This window comes from Halichoerus grypus, chromosome X (genome assembly GCF_964656455.1).
Source record: "Halichoerus grypus chromosome X, mHalGry1.hap1.1, whole genome shotgun sequence".
NCBI classification, from domain to species: domain Eukaryota; kingdom Metazoa; phylum Chordata; class Mammalia; order Carnivora; family Phocidae; genus Halichoerus; species Halichoerus grypus.
Window position 1 is genome coordinate 90,774,185 of NC_135727.1, and position 17,185 is coordinate 90,791,369.

Consider the following 17,185-nt stretch of genomic DNA (forward strand, 5'->3'; position numbering starts at 1 on the left):
TGCCGCTCCTAACCAATAGGAGCTCTCCCTGTGCCGCCGGCCCCGCCCCCATGCGTGGTGCCATTTTCGCTGTTGGTTGAGACCCAGTCAGGAGTTGCGGGAAGGCTGGGACCCGCCAAGGTTGGTGGGCGTTTTGGGGCTGAACCCCGTCAGCAGTGAGTCCGGGCTTCAGTTTCCCTATCCCATTGTCAATCAGTCGTATCGGAAAATTGGGTGTTTATCCTCCATCTGCTGTTAAGTCAGCATTGCTCTGTGTTCGCTCACCTTTGCCCTCGTTTTTTAGGCAGAGCAATGAGTCTCTCGCACTCTCAATACTAATGCCAGAACCGGCAAGGAAACTTAATATGACAGGCAGATCACATCTTGTACACTGTGCCTCTGCCCTCTCCCTGGGCGCTCAACTCCTCAGCGGGCATCTCCACCTCTCCCGACTTGAAGTCAGAAGAACTAGTCAAAACCCAGGCTCCTCAGCCTTGCTGGCCAATTGGCATGGAGACCCTTAGTCTCCCTGTGCCAACTCTAAAGGGCCAACCCGAACTCCGTAACTCTAAGCCAGCGGGCACCCCAGACTGCGCAGTCAAAACCCAGACCTGGGCGCCTGGGTGGCTCAGTCGTTGGGCGTCTGCCTTCGGCTCAGGTCATGATCCCGGGGTCCTGGGATCGGGTCCCGCATTGGGCTCCCTGCTCGGCAGGAAGCCTGCTTCTCCCTCTCCCACTCCCCCTGCTTGTGTTCCCTCTCTTGCTGTCTCTCTCTCTCTGTGTCAAATAAATAAATAAATAAAATCTTAAAAAAAAAAACAAACCCAGACCTATCCCAGACCTTCCTATCCAATTAGAACCCACAATCTGTCTTGTTTTCCCCCTCCCTGTCCTAGTCAGAATAACCAATCAGAAAACCAATCAGTTTCCCAGCCAGCTAGTATCAGGTCCCCCCCCCCCCCCCCCCCGCCACCGCCCCACTCCACATGCAACTATCCAGTGTGTCCTGGCTCCACTCAAATCAGGCTGTGCAGTCCTCGGGCTCATCATCCAACCCTGAACAATAATAAATTAACCATGAACCGATCACGACCTGCTCCCTCTTCAGGATTTCCAGCTTCCAAACCTTTATCCGTGCTGTGCCCATTCCTCACTCAATTCTATTCCCCACTGAGCAGTGAAGAAAGAGCCTTTTGTATCTTTCCTACTTTTATTTGACAATAACAAACTGTATATAAAAAGGGAGAAGGAAGGCGGGGAGGCCCTGGATCTCCCCCTCTCTGCTTCCCCGAGCATCCTCCACCCCAGGCCCCAGCAGGGACCACCCCCTTCCCGCCTCGTGGTGGAGTGGGGATCGACAGGCATGGAAATTGTGTGTGTGTGTGTGTGTGTGTGTGTAGGGGTGTCAGGGGGTCAAGGATGGAGAGGGGTCAAGAATTAGAGATAGGGCCTTCCCTCATCCCCCATCAGAGCTGGCACCCTGAGGAGGGGTCTTGAGGGAGCTATGAGGGTCCACAGATGTGCCTCAGCCTATGAGACGATAGAAGATCCAACATCCAAAAGTGACCCAGTGACTGGCCCAGCTGAGCTCTGACCACTTGTGGACAGTGTATGCCATGCCGTAGCCCTGTGGGAGAGAAAGAGGTGACAGTCCCACTTGGCAAGAAAAAAGGTCTCAGGAAAACCCATCCTTTGTTCCAGGACATTTCTGTGACTCCATGGTAACCCTAGGTGAGGCCCCAGAGAAGAGACTGGGTACATATAAAAGGTAAGCAGATTCCGGTGTGTGTGTGTGTGTTTTTTTTTCTTTCATGTTTTCTTCTTTAAATATTATTTTAAAAACAAGGCAATTCCATCCTCTGCCCCGTACTCTCCCTAATACAGAAGGAGCTCCTAGAAAGCGATTTTTCAAAAAGAAAAAAAAAACTGGCAAAGGAGGGGAGTACGCCATTCTCACTAAGGAAAAACCCCACTGGCTCTTAAATATATGAAAAGATACTCAGCTTCACTCATAATCTTCCTCCTCTCAAACCAGCAAACCAATCCAGGAAGTCTGAGAGGCACTCTGTTGGTAGGGCGACAGATATGGTCACACACGGTTGGTGGGGGAGGCAAAAAAGAAACTTTTTCATTGTAACTATAGAGGCTAGATCCTATAGTTCCTGTCTGCACCTGTGTGAATCCACATGGGTACGAGGGTATTATTACTTGCTGCAGCACCATTTGCAATAGGAAAGGGCTGGAAATCGCCTGGGTGTTCACTGATAAGGGACAAACTACACTGTGTCATATTGTCATATCCTCGCAATGGAAAACGAATGAGGACATTCCATGTACTTATGTGGAAGATTTTCAAGAACTATTATGTGAAAACAGCGACATGCAGAACAGTTTCATTCATGAGTTATTTTAGGGTAAAACCTGGGGTAAGGGAGGGAATTAAAATATATTATAAATATACTGTTGCACTTATATTTTAGAAGGATATTTTAATAAAATGATTAAAAGTAGTTACCTGTAAGAGGGGAGGAAGTAGACAGTAGGAGCAAGACTTTTCCCTGAACATCTTGAATACTGTTTTGTTTTTGAACCTTGTGATATATGCATTAGCTATTTTTAAATGTTTTAATAAAAATAAAACAAAACCCAGATTTTGCACACTCAACCTGAATGAAGATTAAAAATTGTTTTTAATGACAAAATAGAAAATAAAAGTTTTATTTTCAATTAAAAATTAAAAATTCAACTAAGAGAGAAGCAAAACCTGGATCCTGCAAGAGCCATATGAAGAAACAGTATTTTTAAAATCGTCTTTCATTTAAAAAGGAGTAAAATCTGGAATGTGCATACTCCACATGAATAAAAATAGTACATATATTTTAATGTGCATTTTTAAAGCAGAATCCAGAGTTTGCACATTCAACCTGAGTAAAAATACTTCCTTAATCAAATAAGAAAGAAACCTTGCAAATTCTACCTAAACAAAAATATGATGAAATAATTAATATTTTGAAAAGTAAAACCTGGGGACACCTGGGTGGCTCAGTTGGTTAAGAGGCTGCCTTCGGCTCAGGTCATGATCCTGGGGTCCTAGGATCAAGCCCCTGCGTTGGGGTCCTTGCTCAGCAGGGACCCTGCTTCTCCCTCTCCCTCTGCCCCTCCCTCTGCTCCCATTTTCTCTCTCTCTCTCTCTCTCTCTCTCAAATAAATAGAATCTTAAAAAAAAGGTAAAACCTGGATTTTGCACACCATCTCCATAAAATAAATTTTATAAGTAAAATAAACATAGTTTGCACGCTTCACCCTAATAAAAGCCCCTACAGGACAAATCAACCAGAAGGACCCTGGGAAAGAAGGAGCGAGGAGCACTAGCTTTGCAAGCTAGATGGACACGTGACACCAGGTCCTCAATGCCTCAGCCTCTTCACCTTTGTTCTCATGGTTCCCATGGGCAGGTAGCACATCCCTAAGTAACCTCCAGCCCAGGGCCCCACCTCACCTGCTCCTCTGTGGTGTCATCCACATCGACATCAAACAGGGAGCCCAGGTAGGCCAGGTGGAAGATGGCCAGGGCCCCAAAGAGCAGGTTTAAGGCTCGCACCCCCAGGCCCTGTGGGGGACAGATGGATATGCTTGGCAGCTGGATCTACTCACTGTCCCCCAGCCCCACCTGGGCAGGGGAGCCCAGGGAGACGCACAAGGCCCAGTGGGTCCCAGGAATGAGGATGTCCAGGGCACAGGGCACCCCCTGGGGTAGGAAAAAGATGGTTTGGAACTTCCTATGGGAGCTCCAGAGGTATCCAAGGATGAGGGTACTGTTAGCCTGAGGGCATCCAGGGGGAGATGCGACTGCTCAGGCAGAAGAGGAAGAATGGAGGGGCTTGAGCTGGGGGCTTATGGTGATAAACGTCGGTTGCCGGGTGGGAGGCAAACCTGAGGTTGTCCATATTATTGCAAACAATGAAAAAACAAACCGAAACAAATTCCCACCATGACCTACGAGACCCACCACTCTACCCCTTCGCTTGCTCTGCTCAAGCCACACTGGCCTCCTTGTTGTCCCTCAAATATTCCAGCCTCTCTCCCATGTCAGAGCTTTTACACCCATTGTTCTCGCTTTGCCTGGAATGCTTCTCTTCCTCATCTCCTTCAGTTAAAGAACTCAAAAGTCACTTCCCTATTTAAAATTGAAAACACTCACCCCCTCCATACTTCCCTTCCCCTTTCCCTCATGTCTTTTCTCCTTGGCATTCATCACAATCTAAGAAACTATTATACTTTACTGACTTTAAACATTTACTGTCTCATCTGTTAAAATGGTTGTCCCATAGGGCTGGGACTTTAGTCTTTTTTGTTCACCACTGTGTCTCCAGTGCCTAGAACAGTGCCTGATGTCAGCAGGTGCTCAATAAATGTTCACGGGGGGGGGAGGGGCAGACGGATGCCAGGTGTGTATACAGCAGGGGCTTGATAAATGTTTGTGAGAGAAATGGATGCCAGTGAGTAGAAGTGAGGTTCTGGGGATTGCTCAGGCACCAGAAGAGGAAGCTGGGCACCCTGAGACAGATACAAGATGGAGACGGAAGTAACGTTTTTGAGGGGGAGTGTTGGGCATGAGGTTGCCCGGGCTGAACCCTCACCAAGCGATGCTGGTGCGAACAGTTTGGTGGGCACCGTTTCGACAAGACGCAGGCACTGAGGATCCGAGCCAGGCGCTTCCGGAGGACTGGGGCGGATGCCGGGAGGTAATGGGGGGGGGTCAGGTTAGCCTCAGGGGACAGTGGTTCTAGCCCTGCCCCCACCTTCCATCCCATCTGCTGGGCTGGGCTCGACACTCACCGTGTTCCACGTAAGTGATAAACGCCAGGGACAGCAGCACCGCGGCCAGATGGAAGCTGAAGCCCTGGAGGGCCCAGGGGGCAGTGAGGTGAGTAAGGAGGAGGCCCTGCCCCCACCCCCCACCCAGCTCTCTCTCCCCACCCCACAGCCCGCTCTGCCCTGCTCACGTGCAGGAGGGCACTGGCCGCATAGGTGACCAGCACCGCTGAGAAGGTCCCCAGGCGGAGAGCATTCTTGAAAACATCTGGAAGGGGGAGATGCGGGTCAAGAGTCTCCTGGGATCCCCTCTGCCCTTCCCCGGGGGGCCAGAGGGCAAGGCGAGGAACCCGCAACCTGTTGGAGCCCCCAGGATAAAATCTTTATAATGGCCCCAAACGTCCCATGTCCAAAACTTAGCTCCTGATCTTCCCTCCCCACCTGCTCCTCCCATAGCGCCCCCAAGTTCAGCCAATGTCCAAGAGACTCGTCCAGGTCCTCAGGGCAAAATCCTAGAATCACCCTCGCTCTGCCCCCCCCCCCATATTCCACAAGCAAACTCTCAGCAAATCCTGTCAGTTCTACCTTCAGAACGTATCCAGAATCTGCCCTCTCTTCTCCACATCCCCTGCCACCACCACCGTAGCTTGCTTGGACTACTGCCATGGCCTCCTTACAGCTTCCACCCTGTCTGCTCTCACAGCAGCCAGAAGGCCCTGTTACAACCCGAGTCAGCCCTCAGCGCCACCCCCCCCAACCCCGCTCACACCCTTGCTGTGCCTCCATTTCTCAGAGAAAAAGCCCCAATCCTCACCGTGGCCAGTGAAGCCTTCCAGGCCCCTGTCACCTCTCTGCCCTCCCCTCCTGCCATTGGTCCCCCCGCTCACTCTGCTCCCACTGCACCGGTCTCCTCCCTGTTCCTCAGACACATGCCCAGTATGCTGCCTCAGGGCCTTTGCACTGGCTGTTCCCTCCATCTGCTCCCCTCCTGCCCCACACATCAGCATTGCTTGTTCTTTCACCTTGCTCAGGTCTTTGCTCAAATGTCACCTCCTCAGTAGGACTTGCTCTGGCTAATTTATTTAAAATTGCAACACTCCCTGCCCCCACTCCTGCCAACACTCCCAGATCATCTTTACCTGCTTCATTTTTTTTTTTTTACCATAGCACCTGTCACTACTTGAACTATTACGTATTTTTTTTTTCTCTGTCTGCTCTCCCCACGAAAATGCCAACTCCACAGGGGCCAGGGACTTTGGTTTTTTTTTTTTTTTTTTTTTCTCGTCCCTGCAGTATCTTCAGTGCCTAGTACACAATAGGTTCTCAGTAAATGTTTGTTATATGAATGGAAAAGGGCCTGGGTTGAGGACTCCCAGCTCTCTTGGAGTGGTGACTTGGTGACTCACAGTTATTTAGCCAATAAGACATGGGCAGGTTCCAGCTTGTGACAACTTCTACCATGGACCGGGGCAGCTCCACGTTCAGTGGCTTGGACACCGTCAGGTCCCTGTAGGCAAAAGAGACCTGCAAATTCATTTGGGGTCTCAACCCATCCATCTAACCTCCATACTTTCGTCTTGGAGGTTCCCTCCCCCAGGACTCCCTCCCCCCTCCCTGCAGCTCCTCTAGGCAGCACCCTGTGGGAGGGGGGGCCCCCCCAGCCCTCCCCACCATTCCAGGTGATCCTTCTCCTCGGTGAAGCCGGCCCCTGCCAACGTGGCCGTGGCCTCGGACAGAAAGCCCACAAAATAGTTGCTGAAGTGGAAGGAGACAGCACTCTCGTAGGCTCGCAGCCACCTGGGGAGAAAGTAGGGGGGGAGAGAGGGATCACTCCTAGGCCCCCGGCATGACACCCCGCCACGTGTCAGCATCCCCAGCCCCACTCTGCAGACTCACCTTACCATGGTGCCCCTAGGGCCCCCAGGGTTCAGGAAGGCAGCAGAGAAGAAAGGAAAGAGAGTCAGAGAGGACCTGGAGGCTGGCTGGAGTTGTTTGTAGACAAGACAGAAACATGGCGGCAAAAGATAGTCACACGCATACGTACGCCCCAAACAGAAGTGTGAGCCGCCCTACCGTATGACCCGGTCCTGTAGCCTCACGTGGCCAGACATCCAGACCCAGCCACCGTCAGAGGCCCGACCTCACCATGCCACACACCGACACAGCCACGGGGCCGGGCACAAACGCTCTCAGACTCCCAGCCTCGCAGCTCTGCAGTCTGACCCAGTGACCGGAAGATACCCCGGAGTCCTTTACTCCGGCACAGACACCACCAAGCACCCTGCTTTGCACACGTACACAGTGCTACGCTCAATCCAGTCATCCTGTCAGCTGAACAATCAGACATGGTGAAAAAGAGACCGCGTCCCGGAAAAAGTGTAGGTTCTGGAATCGGGCCTGGGAATAATGTCCGGCTGCTTAGCTGGGTGACACCAGGCAAGTCCCTCCACCCTTTGGGAGCTTCATTCAGCATCAGCCACCATCAGCGGCCAGTGAGTGGGGCACTGGGTCATACAATCAAACAGCCGGATGAAATCCTACAGTCGCACCAGAGGTGGATGGTCGGTCCCACAGACAGGCACAGACACACGGTCGGTCATGAGCCCTCAGCCAGACAGCACCAGATGGCCAGAGAAGGCAGACTCACAGGCGGAATCCATCACAGACAGACACACAACAGACCCATTCCCAGTCAGAGTTATGGACGACCCCGCTTTATCTTATCCAGGGACAGGCACACATCCCATCATCGACGATGGCACAGTGAGACAGCCGGAACACCAGTCCCACATGGAGGGTGAGTGGCTGACAGGCAAACAACCCATATACACCCCCAGCCAGCGTCACAGGCAGGTTGGCGTCACCCACCAATACATACTTGTCACTCCCCATTGTCGTCACATAATTTATTCCTAGCCATGGACTAGATGGACAGCCAGGCACAGTTATGTGTTGGAGTGTCAGTCATATAGAGTCACAGAGCCAATCGTGGTCAAACAACAGCCATAGACACTCAAGTCTCTGTCTAGTTGTGGGACAGATGGTCGGCCAGTCTCGGACTTACAGAACAAACCGGCCACAGACTGCGACCCCCCCAACCCCCAGTCAGCCCCACTCGCCCTTAGCACCTGCCTTCATTTACCTGGCTTTGCGTTTCTTGCTGTAGTAACAGAAGACAGATAGAAGGATTAAGAGACAGACTCAGAGCCGGGGAGACCCCAAGTCCCTACCCAACCCCCTCACTGTTGGGCAGAGGCCTCAAAGGCTGTGCTCACTTGCGAAGGAGGCGGTCACCATCAAGGGGGATGAAGTATGGGAAGAGGTAGGGGCCCACACAGGTGGACAGCACAAGGCACAGCAGGGCCAGCGCCAGGCTCCGGGCCACCTTCTGCAGCCATCGGCAGCTCTGTGGGGATCAAGACTCCATGAACACTGCCCCATGGTGGCTCCCACAGTTCCTGCCCACCTGTCCACCCAGGACCTCACCAGCGGGCGGCCTTGGACAGCCTGTAGGTAGCTGTGGAAGGATATCCAGGGCCCAAAGACGATGGTGCCCACGAAGTAGAGGTAGCCCATGAACTCCATGGGCGAGGGCACGGCACCCACCTCGCCCCGGTCCAGGTCGAAGCCCAGAGACACCGCCTTCATGGCCACGATCATCTGGGCCCCTATGTGTGGCACCCATGGTCAAGTGGACAGGCAAAGAGCAGGTCCGCGTTGGGGAATGGGGAGCACCGGGTGAGAGGTGGTAGGAAAAGAGGAGGTCAAGTGTGAACAGGTGGGCACGGTGTCAGACAGGCAGGTGAGCAGGTGGGCCCAGGACCAGCAGACGCCCTGACTCAAGTGTCAGGCGCGTGCGTACATGAGATAGGACAGATGGACAGTGGGGGGGGGGCGGGGGGGGAGGCATGGGAGAGACACAGATGTAAGGGGAATCTGAGGCCCGCATGTCCACTGGGGCGGGTGGATGAGGGAGAAAAGCGGGGAAGGACAGACAGGGTTGGGGGAATCAGGAGCTGTGGAGTGGGGCAGGACGACCAGGGCAGGTGAGAGGGCCAGGGCTGCCTACCTCGCATCTTGTGCCATGTCACAGTGTCCACCATGTGCATCTCACTACGGAAAAAAGGTGGTCTTGGCTCCATGACTCCCACAGTCTCAGAGACCACAAAGTGGGGGAAACCACGGTGCAGAGAAGGCTATATATTCCGCCCGCTCCCGTCCCGCACAATCTCCTGGAGGAATAATTCTCCAGGACTGCCTCCTCCAGGGGGAGCCCAAGCCCAGCCTGTCCAGTACCGGAGCCTTCAGAAAGCACCAGTCTCCCAGATTGCCCCCCCATCCCCTATGCCCTCCTTGTCCTGGACAGCCTCACGGAGGAGTGGCCTGGGGGCCCCGCTGGCCCCTTGGCCGAAGGCGCGGGGAGGAGGACTCGCGCCCATACCCCATGAGTAGGTAGATGAGGATGGTGACCGAGAGGAAGACGCCGCGATGGGAGGAATGTCGGCAGAGGAACAGCACGAGGTAGCACAGGAGGCTGAGCAGCACGACCCAAACCATGTGCAGCTGGAAGAAGTGGTAGAGGCTGAAGAACCCACCTGCCACGGTGCTTGCATGCTTCAGGTAGGATGGCAACCCTTCGGGGGCGAGAGAGAGAGAGAGAGAGAAAGAGAACAGGAAAGGGAAGTTGGGTGGGCTGGGAGGAAGGGAGGGCAAGTGGGCAGAGGGCAGAAGAGAGGCTGGAATGTTCGGTGAGATTGCAGGGGGGCCCCTGAAGCGAGTGAGTTTGAGAGGGGAGCCGGAGAGGTGGCAGGGCTTGGGTTTAAAGGAAAGGAACATATATAAAGGACATTTTGGGAACCCTGGGGGAAATGTGAATATCAACTTCTGTTGGATAATTATTATTGCACCCAGATTACATTTCTTGAGACGTGAGGGTGGAGGGTGTGCTTGTTGGGGGAAGATGTCCTTGTTCTTGGGGGGCGCACACACTGAAGGGTTTGGGGTGAAGTGTCAGCACGTTCTTCACAAGATTTAGGAAGATGATAGGTAGATTGATATATAGATAGAGCTAACGTGTCAAGATGTTGACAGTTGGAGAATCTGGTAATGCATATATCGGTGCTCATAACATTATTCTCTCAGCTTAACTTTTCAGTAACTTCGAAATATTTCAAAATGATGAACCTGGGGAAAAAAACATCCATTTAAAATAAAAGAAAAAAAAGGGGGGAGGGCGCCTGGCTGGCTCAGTCAGGGGAGCGTGCAACTCTTTTTTTTTTTTTTTTTTTTAAAGATTGTATTTATTTATTTGAGAGAGAGAATGAGAGAGAGAGAGAGAGCACAAGAGGGGGGAGCGGGAGAGGGAGAAGCAGACTCCCCGCTGAGCAGGGAGCCCGATGCGGGACTCGATCCCGGGACTCCAGGACCATGACCTGAGCCGAAGGCAGTCGCTTAACCAACTGAGCCACCCAGGCACCCAGGAGCGTGCAACTCTTGATCTTGGGTCATGAGTTTGAGCCAAACCTTGGGTGAAGAGATTACTTAAAAAAAAAAAAATAATAAACTTGAAAAAAAAAAGAAAAGAAAAAGAAAGTAATAGAAGCTTTGAATCTCAGATTTCTAAAATTCTCAGCATCCTATGGGAAATTTGGGAACTTGGAATCTTATCGTTTGGATATAGGCTTGCCACGATTGTGGAAACATTCCAGAATCCTACAATCCAGAAATCTCATCATGCCCGGAGTCTCGAAATCCAGAATGCCAGCATTTTGGAAGGCTAGGATGTGAGAATTTCAATTTGTCAAAATGCCCAAACCCTGTAACATGGTACTTTGGGATTCTATAGCTGACGTCAGCATCCCAGAATCTTGTAACCTTGGGATGGAGACATTTCAGGATCCCAAGATCCAAGAAGCTCAGCTTTCTAGAATCCCAGAACCCAGGCGCACTGAAAGACATGACTTGCCATGGCAGGACGTGGCTTGGTGTGGTGTGGCATGGGGTGGCTGGGCATAGCGGGACGTGGTGTAATGGAATGGCACTTGGGCTGGTGGGATGTGGTGGGCTAGACACGTTGGCGTCCGGCTTGGCATGGCAAGATAATATAGCAGGATAAAATGTGGCTTGGGATGGATGAAATGTGGTAGGTGTGATATGGCCTCGTGTGGCGGCACCTGGTGCGGCAAGCACTTACCAAGCCTCCAGAGGAGGCGGCAGGCGAGGCAGATGGCAAGGAGCAGCCAGATCTGGTCAAGGCCCTGCTGGGCAGTAGGCAGGAGACAGCCCTGCAGCAGTTGCTGGAAAAATTCCTGGCGGCTGAAAGTGGCCATTGCGGACCCCCACGGATGGATGGACAGATGGACAGACCTGTCAAAGTGGGGACAGAGGGAGCCAGGATGTCCATGGGGCAGACCATGCTCAAGGGATGGACTTGAACACTCAGATTTCAGTTTGGGGCTGTCCATGTGGAGTCGTGGTCCTGGGGGGCTGGGGGAGGGTGTGAACGTCAGGTACATCAGACTGAGCCACCAACTGTGTGTGTGAATGGGCGTCCTGGGTGCACACACACACAGCCCATGACCTGTGGTGAATGAAGGACCCGTGTCTCTCGTATGCTGTGAACAGTCCGGGTCCGATGTAATTGAACGGTGTACATTCTAGGCCCACATATCAAATGCGGGGGCCCCCCTGGTTTCCAAGGTAGAGTCACTGTGTGTGGAGGGCAAAGAGGGAGATCCTGTGACACTTGGGGGCCGTGTGCATCTCTTCTTCTACGGATGTGGGGGGTGTCCTGTATCCCCCGCGCGCCCCATCTCACCCCCACCTGGCCTCTTGCAGCCGCCAACAAAGCTCTGCCCAAGCCCCGGAGCTGCAGGGAGGTGAAGTTGGCACTAGGGGATGTAGCAATTGGAGCAGTGGGAAAGGTGATGGAGAGGGGGCCCCAGGACACGCGCTGCAGACCCGCGCGGGGAGGCCGGCTCAGGATGGGAGCCGGGCAGCCGCACGCGGACTGCTGGCGACTTACCTGGCAGGAAGGAAGCCGCGGTCCTGGGGGCCGGGGACGCACCGCCGCCGCCACCGTCGCCGCCTCCTCCGGGCAGCCTCCCCCGCAGGCCGCAAGGCCGGGACCAGCTGCGGCTCCCTGGGCGGCGCGGAGAGCGGGCCCTTTAAATCCCGGGGAGGCCCGGCCGGCCAGCTCGGCCAATGAGAGGGCAGGAGAGGGGCGGGGACGGAGGAGGAGGGGAGCCGGAGGAGCGAGGGAAGGAGGAGCGGGAGGTTGAGAGGAGCGGGGCGCAGGAGGACGTCGGCGCGCGGAACGTTCGCGCCCGCACCTATCCGGCCTCTTGGGGCCGTTCCAGCCCCTTGAGGGTTCGCGCCGGGAGGTCTTCTGGCGGCCCGGGAACAAACTTTCCAGGCGTCAGATTCCTAATCCTTGAAGAAGCTGAGACGGGAGAGATGGGGGAGGGAGAAGGAAAGCCCGCTCCCGCGACCCGGCCAGACTGCCCACCCGCGCAAGTCTTCTGGCCACTTTTGTCCCCCCCCCCCCCCATTTCCCAGATGGGAAAATAAATCGAGATCGCTCCTTCCCCATCCAGTGAGGGAACTAAAGGAATCTCCAGCCCTACCCACCCGCAGAGACGGGCCAGAAGCGTAATTACTGTGTCACCTAGGAGCACGAATTAGGCGCCTGTGCTTCCCCTAGGGATTCCTCGTGAGCACTTGGCTTGTCGTTGAGAACTGATACGCCTGCATAACTCCCTACTGGACTCACTCCTGCCCTGAGGGTGACCCCAGCAACTAGTAGTGAGTGTTCGCTGTGAACTAGGAGGCTAGCACAGAGCATCAATCCGGGAGCATGTTTAAAAAGCGCTTAACAGTTCCCCTCAACAATGATTTCTTGTGGGTTCCCTCTGCACCGACACTGAGGATTTATGCTGCACCTGGTGTCTACCTCCCTTACCCTGCAGTGTCTGACACTCCACTCTGTCCCTAGGCTGATGAAGGGTTTATTATTACAAAGGGGGGCATTTATTGGGCACATACTGCATGTTTAGCAGGAGTTGGAAGAGAGAAGGAAGCCCAGGTCAAGCTGGACCCCACCGTGACCTGAGGGACTAAGGAAAACAGGGTCTAATCAGATTGATAAAACACCGGGCTTCAGTGTCCCTTTCTGTTAAACAGGAGTGGGATTACCTCTTCTTTGCTTGGAAATACCGATGGCAGTTGAAGAGAATGGATGCTTCAACTCCTTAAAAGATGTTAACATAGGGGCGCCTGGGTGGCTCAGTTGGTTAAGCGTCTGCCTTAGGCTCAAGTCATGATCCCAGGGTCCTGGAATCGAGTCCTGGGATCAAGCCCCACGTGGGGCTCCCTGCTCAGCGGAGAGCCTGCTTCTCCCTCTGCTGCTCCCTCTGCTTGTTTTCTCTCTCTCTCTCTGTCAAATACATAAATAAAATCTTTAAAAAATAAAAATAAAAAATGTTAACATAAAGTTAAATAGGCATTTAACTCATAAAATTAATATTCATGTATTATAAGTGAAAAATATTTAACACAGTAAGAATATATATATATATACACATATGTATAATGAATGATTACATGGTCCAGACACAAACACTAATTCCTTTCCTTAACAGCAGAATACAGACCATACATTTTTTGAATTATCATTTTAATTTTTTCCTCAGTTTTCAAACATACTCAAGTAGAGTCAAGAGTGACCGGCACCATATGCCAGAAATATTTCCCTTAGTTGTAAGACCTAGCATTTAAACTGGAAGATCCTCACTATGGATGCCCCTGAGTTTCACAGACTTAATTGTTTCCATCTAGTCTTTTGATGTGTGTGACAAAGAACTAGTATCTAGACTCTAGGACATCTAAAGGACGTCTACAAATCAATAAGAGAAAAACAAACAACACACTAGAAAATGGAATGTGGACACGAGTAGGTAATTCAGAGCAGAAGACACCTGAAATGACCAACATGTATAGTATATGAAAAAATAACCCGATCTCTTTAGTTGTCAGTGAAATGCAAAATTAAAATGACAATTAGGGGTGCCTGGGTGGCTCAGTCGGTTAAGTGTCTGCCTTCTGCTCAAGTCATGATCCCAGGGTCCTGGGATCAAGCCCTGCATCGGGCTCCCTGCTCAGCGGGGAGCCTGCTTCTCCCTCTCCCATTCCCCCTGCTTGTGCTCTCTCTCTGTCAAATAAATAAATAAAATCTTTAAAAAATTAAAACAACAGTTAGATTCCATTTCGCATCTACTGGATTGGTGTTTCATATTTTTATCACTGGAGCTTAGTAAAGGGTGGGGTTATCTGCCAAATCTTTTAGCCTTTGTGGTCATTCCAGATTATGGTTCCTGGGGCATTTTAAATGGTCTCCCCGTAATTAAAGAGATGCAAATTAAGACAAATGAGATCCCATTTTTCACTTATTAGATTGGCAAAAAAATGCAAGTCTCATAATAATAACAACATCTCTCTCTGTTTCTTTCTGTCTCTGCCTCTATATCTCTATCATCTCTATCTATATTTTTTCTAAACTATTTTTATATATATTTTTAAGATTTCATTTATTTATTTGTCAGTGAGAGAGAGAGAGAGAGAGAGCACGCACAAGCAGGGGGAGCGGCAGGCAGAGAGAGAAGCAGGCTTCCCGCTGACCAACAAGCCCAATGCGGGGCTCGATCCCAGGACCCCGAGATCACGACCTGAGCCGAAGGCAGACATTTAACTGAGCCACCCAGGCTTCCCTTCTCTAAACTATTTGATAGTAGTTGCAAGCGTGATACCCTTTCAACTGAATACTTTAATATGAATTTACTAAGAACAAGGACATTTTCTTCCGTTCCTACCAGCGAAGTAGGAATGTTCCAATTTATCCACATCCTTACCAACACTTTGTTATTTGACTTTTTGATTATAGCCATCCCAGTGAGTGTGTCAATAATGTCCTTTTTTTTTTAAATGAAGTATAGTCGACATACAATGTTACGGTTAATCTCAGGTGTACACACAGTGATTTGACTATTCTATAAGTGTAGTTATCATCCGTCACCATGCAATGTTATTACAATACTATTTACTATATCCCCTATGCTGTACCTTTCATCCCTGTGACTTATTTATTTTATAACTGGAAGTTTGTACCTCTTAATTTCCCTCACCTATTTCACCCGTATCCTTTTATAGTTAAAGGAAATCCTAGGTCACAAGATACATTCTGTTATCTGGTCTTTTTAATCTCTTTCAATCTGGAACAATGTCTCGGTCTTCTCTTAACTTGCATGATCTTAATGTTTTTGAAGAGCACAGGGCAGTTCTTTGGAAGAATGTCCTTCAATTTGGGTTTATCTGATGTTTCCTCAGGATTTGATTTGCATTATGCATTTTTGGCAGGAATTCCACAGAAGTGACTGTGTTCTTTTCCGCGTATCCGGAAGCTCAAAGTACTGGTTAATTGCAAAATTGTTGGTGTTAGCTTTGATCATTTGATTAAGGTGGTGCCTTCCAGGTTTCTCCATTGTAAAAGCACTATTTCCCCTTTGTAATTAAATGAGTATCTTGTGGGGCGCCTGGCTGGCTCAGTTGGTTAAGCGTCTGCCTTTGGCTCAGGTCCTGATCTCAGGGTCCTGGGATCGAGTCCCGCGTCGGGCTCCCTGCTCAGCAGGAAGCCTGCTTCTCCCTCTCCCTCTGCTGCTCGCCCTGCTTATACTCTCCCGCTCACACTCTCTGTCTCTCAAATAAATAAATAAAATCTTAAAAAAATATAAATGAGTATCTTGTATGAAAGACCTAAACGTGAGACAGGAATCCATCAAAATCCTAGAGGAGAACACAGGCAGCAACCTCTGGGACCTCGGCTGCAGCAACTTCTTGCTAGACGCGTCTCCAAAGGCCGGGGAAACAAAGGCAAAAATGAACTACTGGGACTTCACCAAGATAAAAAGCTTTTGCAAAGGAAACAGCCAACAAAACCAAAAGACGACCGACAGAATGGGAGAAGATATTTGCAAATGTCTTATCAGATAAAGGGCCAGTATCCAAAATCTATAAGGAACTTATCAAACTCAACACCCAAAAAACAAATAATCCAATCAAGACATGGGCAGAAGACACGAACAGACATTTCTGCAAAGAAGACATACAAATGGCCAACAGACACATGAAAAAATGCTCGGCATCAGGGAAATACAAATCAAAACCACAATGAGATACCACCTCACACCGGTCAGAATGGCTAAAATTACCAAGTCGGGAAACAACAGATGTTGGTGAGGATGCGGAGAAAGGGGAACCCTCTTACACTTTTGGTGGGAACACAAGCTGGTGCACCCACTCTGGAAAACAGTATGGAGGTTCCTCAAAAACTTAAGAACAGAGCTACCCTATGACCCAGCAATTGCAATACTAGGTATTTACCCCAAAGATATAAACATAGTGATCTGAAGGGGCACCTGCACCCCAGTGTTTATAGCAGCAATGTCCACAATAGCCAAACTATGGAAAGAGCCCAGATGTCCACTGACAGATGAATGGATAAAAAAGATGTGGGAGTGCCTGGGTGGTTCAGTTGGTTAAGTGGCTGCCTTTGGCTCAGGTCATGATCTCAGGGTCCTGGGATAAAGCCCTGCATCAGGTTCCCTGCTCAGGGGGAGTCTGCTTCTCCCTCTCCCTCTCCCCCCAGCTTTGCGCTCTCTCTCTCTCTCTCTCAAATAAATAAATAAAATCTTAAAAAAAAGGATGTGGTACACACACACACACACACACACACACGCACACAATGGACTATTAGTCAGCCATCAAAAAATAAAATCTTGCCATTTGCAACAACATGGATGGAACTAGAGGGTATTATGCTAAGTGAAATAGTCAGACAAAGACAAATATCATATGATTTCACTCATATGTAGAATTTAAGAAACAAAACAGAGAGGGGAGCCTGGGTGGCTTAGTCAGTTAAGCATCTGCCTTCGATTCAGGTCCTGATCCCAGGGTCCTGGGATCGAGCTGCACATCGGGCTCCCTGCTGAGCAGGGAGTCTGCTTCTCCCCCTCTCTCTGCCTCTCTCCCAGCTTGTACTCTCTCTCTCAAATAAATAAATAAAATCTTTAAAAAAAAAAAAGAAACAAAACAGGATCATAGGGGAAGGGAGGGGAAAATAAAGCAAGACGAAATCAGAGAGGGAGACAAACTACAAGAGACTCTTAACTCTAGAAAACAAACTGAGGGTTGCTGGAGGGGAGGGGGTTGGGGGGATGAGGTAACTGGGTGATGGACATTAAGGAGGGCATGGGATGTAATGAGCACTGGGTGTTTTATATAAGACTGATGGATCACTGAACTCTATCTCTGAAACTAATAATACACTACATGTTAA

The 17,185-nt window shown here is 50.6% G+C and overlaps 1 protein-coding gene across 5 annotated transcripts; it reads right to left on the reverse strand.

Moving 5' to 3' along the window:
- Window positions 1–1,170: 1,170 nt before the first annotated feature.
- On the reverse strand, window positions 1,171–11,970 carry PORCN (porcupine O-acyltransferase). 5 transcript variants are annotated; one of them, XM_036095422.2, is made up of 15 exons: window positions 11,819–11,970; window positions 10,988–11,160; window positions 9,236–9,428; window positions 8,864–8,907; window positions 8,281–8,462; window positions 8,070–8,200; window positions 7,937–7,954; window positions 6,691–6,705; window positions 6,466–6,591; window positions 6,201–6,301; window positions 4,986–5,062; window positions 4,819–4,882; window positions 4,620–4,705; window positions 3,479–3,589; window positions 1,171–1,606 (listed from the first exon to the last, which is right to left on the reverse strand). In XM_036095422.2, the coding sequence occupies exons 2-15, from the start codon at window positions 11,121–11,123 to the stop codon at window positions 1,505–1,507; spliced, it is 1,386 nt and encodes a 461-aa protein (XP_035951315.2). In that variant the 5' UTR covers window positions 11,124–11,160; window positions 11,819–11,970; the 3' UTR covers window positions 1,171–1,504. The 5 variants fall into 5 exon arrangements, with proteins under 5 accessions (XP_035951315.2, XP_035951409.2, XP_035951540.2 ...); XM_036095516.2 differs by lacking the exon at window positions 7,937–7,954 and having other exon boundaries at window positions 11,819–11,944; XM_036095647.2 differs by lacking the exon at window positions 4,620–4,705 and having other exon boundaries at window positions 11,819–11,944.
- Window positions 11,971–17,185: the final 5,215 nt, after the last annotated feature.

Excerpts from the sequence above, each read along its gene's own strand:
- PORCN (XM_036095422.2), bottom strand. The coding sequence starts at position 11,123 with ATGGCCACTTTCAGCCGCCAGGAATTTTTCCAGCAACTGCTGCAGGGC. Across the intron at positions 9,429-10,987 it reads CCGCCTCCTCTGGAGGCTTG|GGTTGCCATCCTACCTGAAG; the intron begins GTAAGTGCTTGC and ends TCGCCCCCGAAG. Across the intron at positions 8,908-9,235 it reads CTCATCTACCTACTCATGGG|TGAGATGCACATGGTGGACA; the intron begins GTATGGGCGCGA and ends TTTTTTCCGTAG.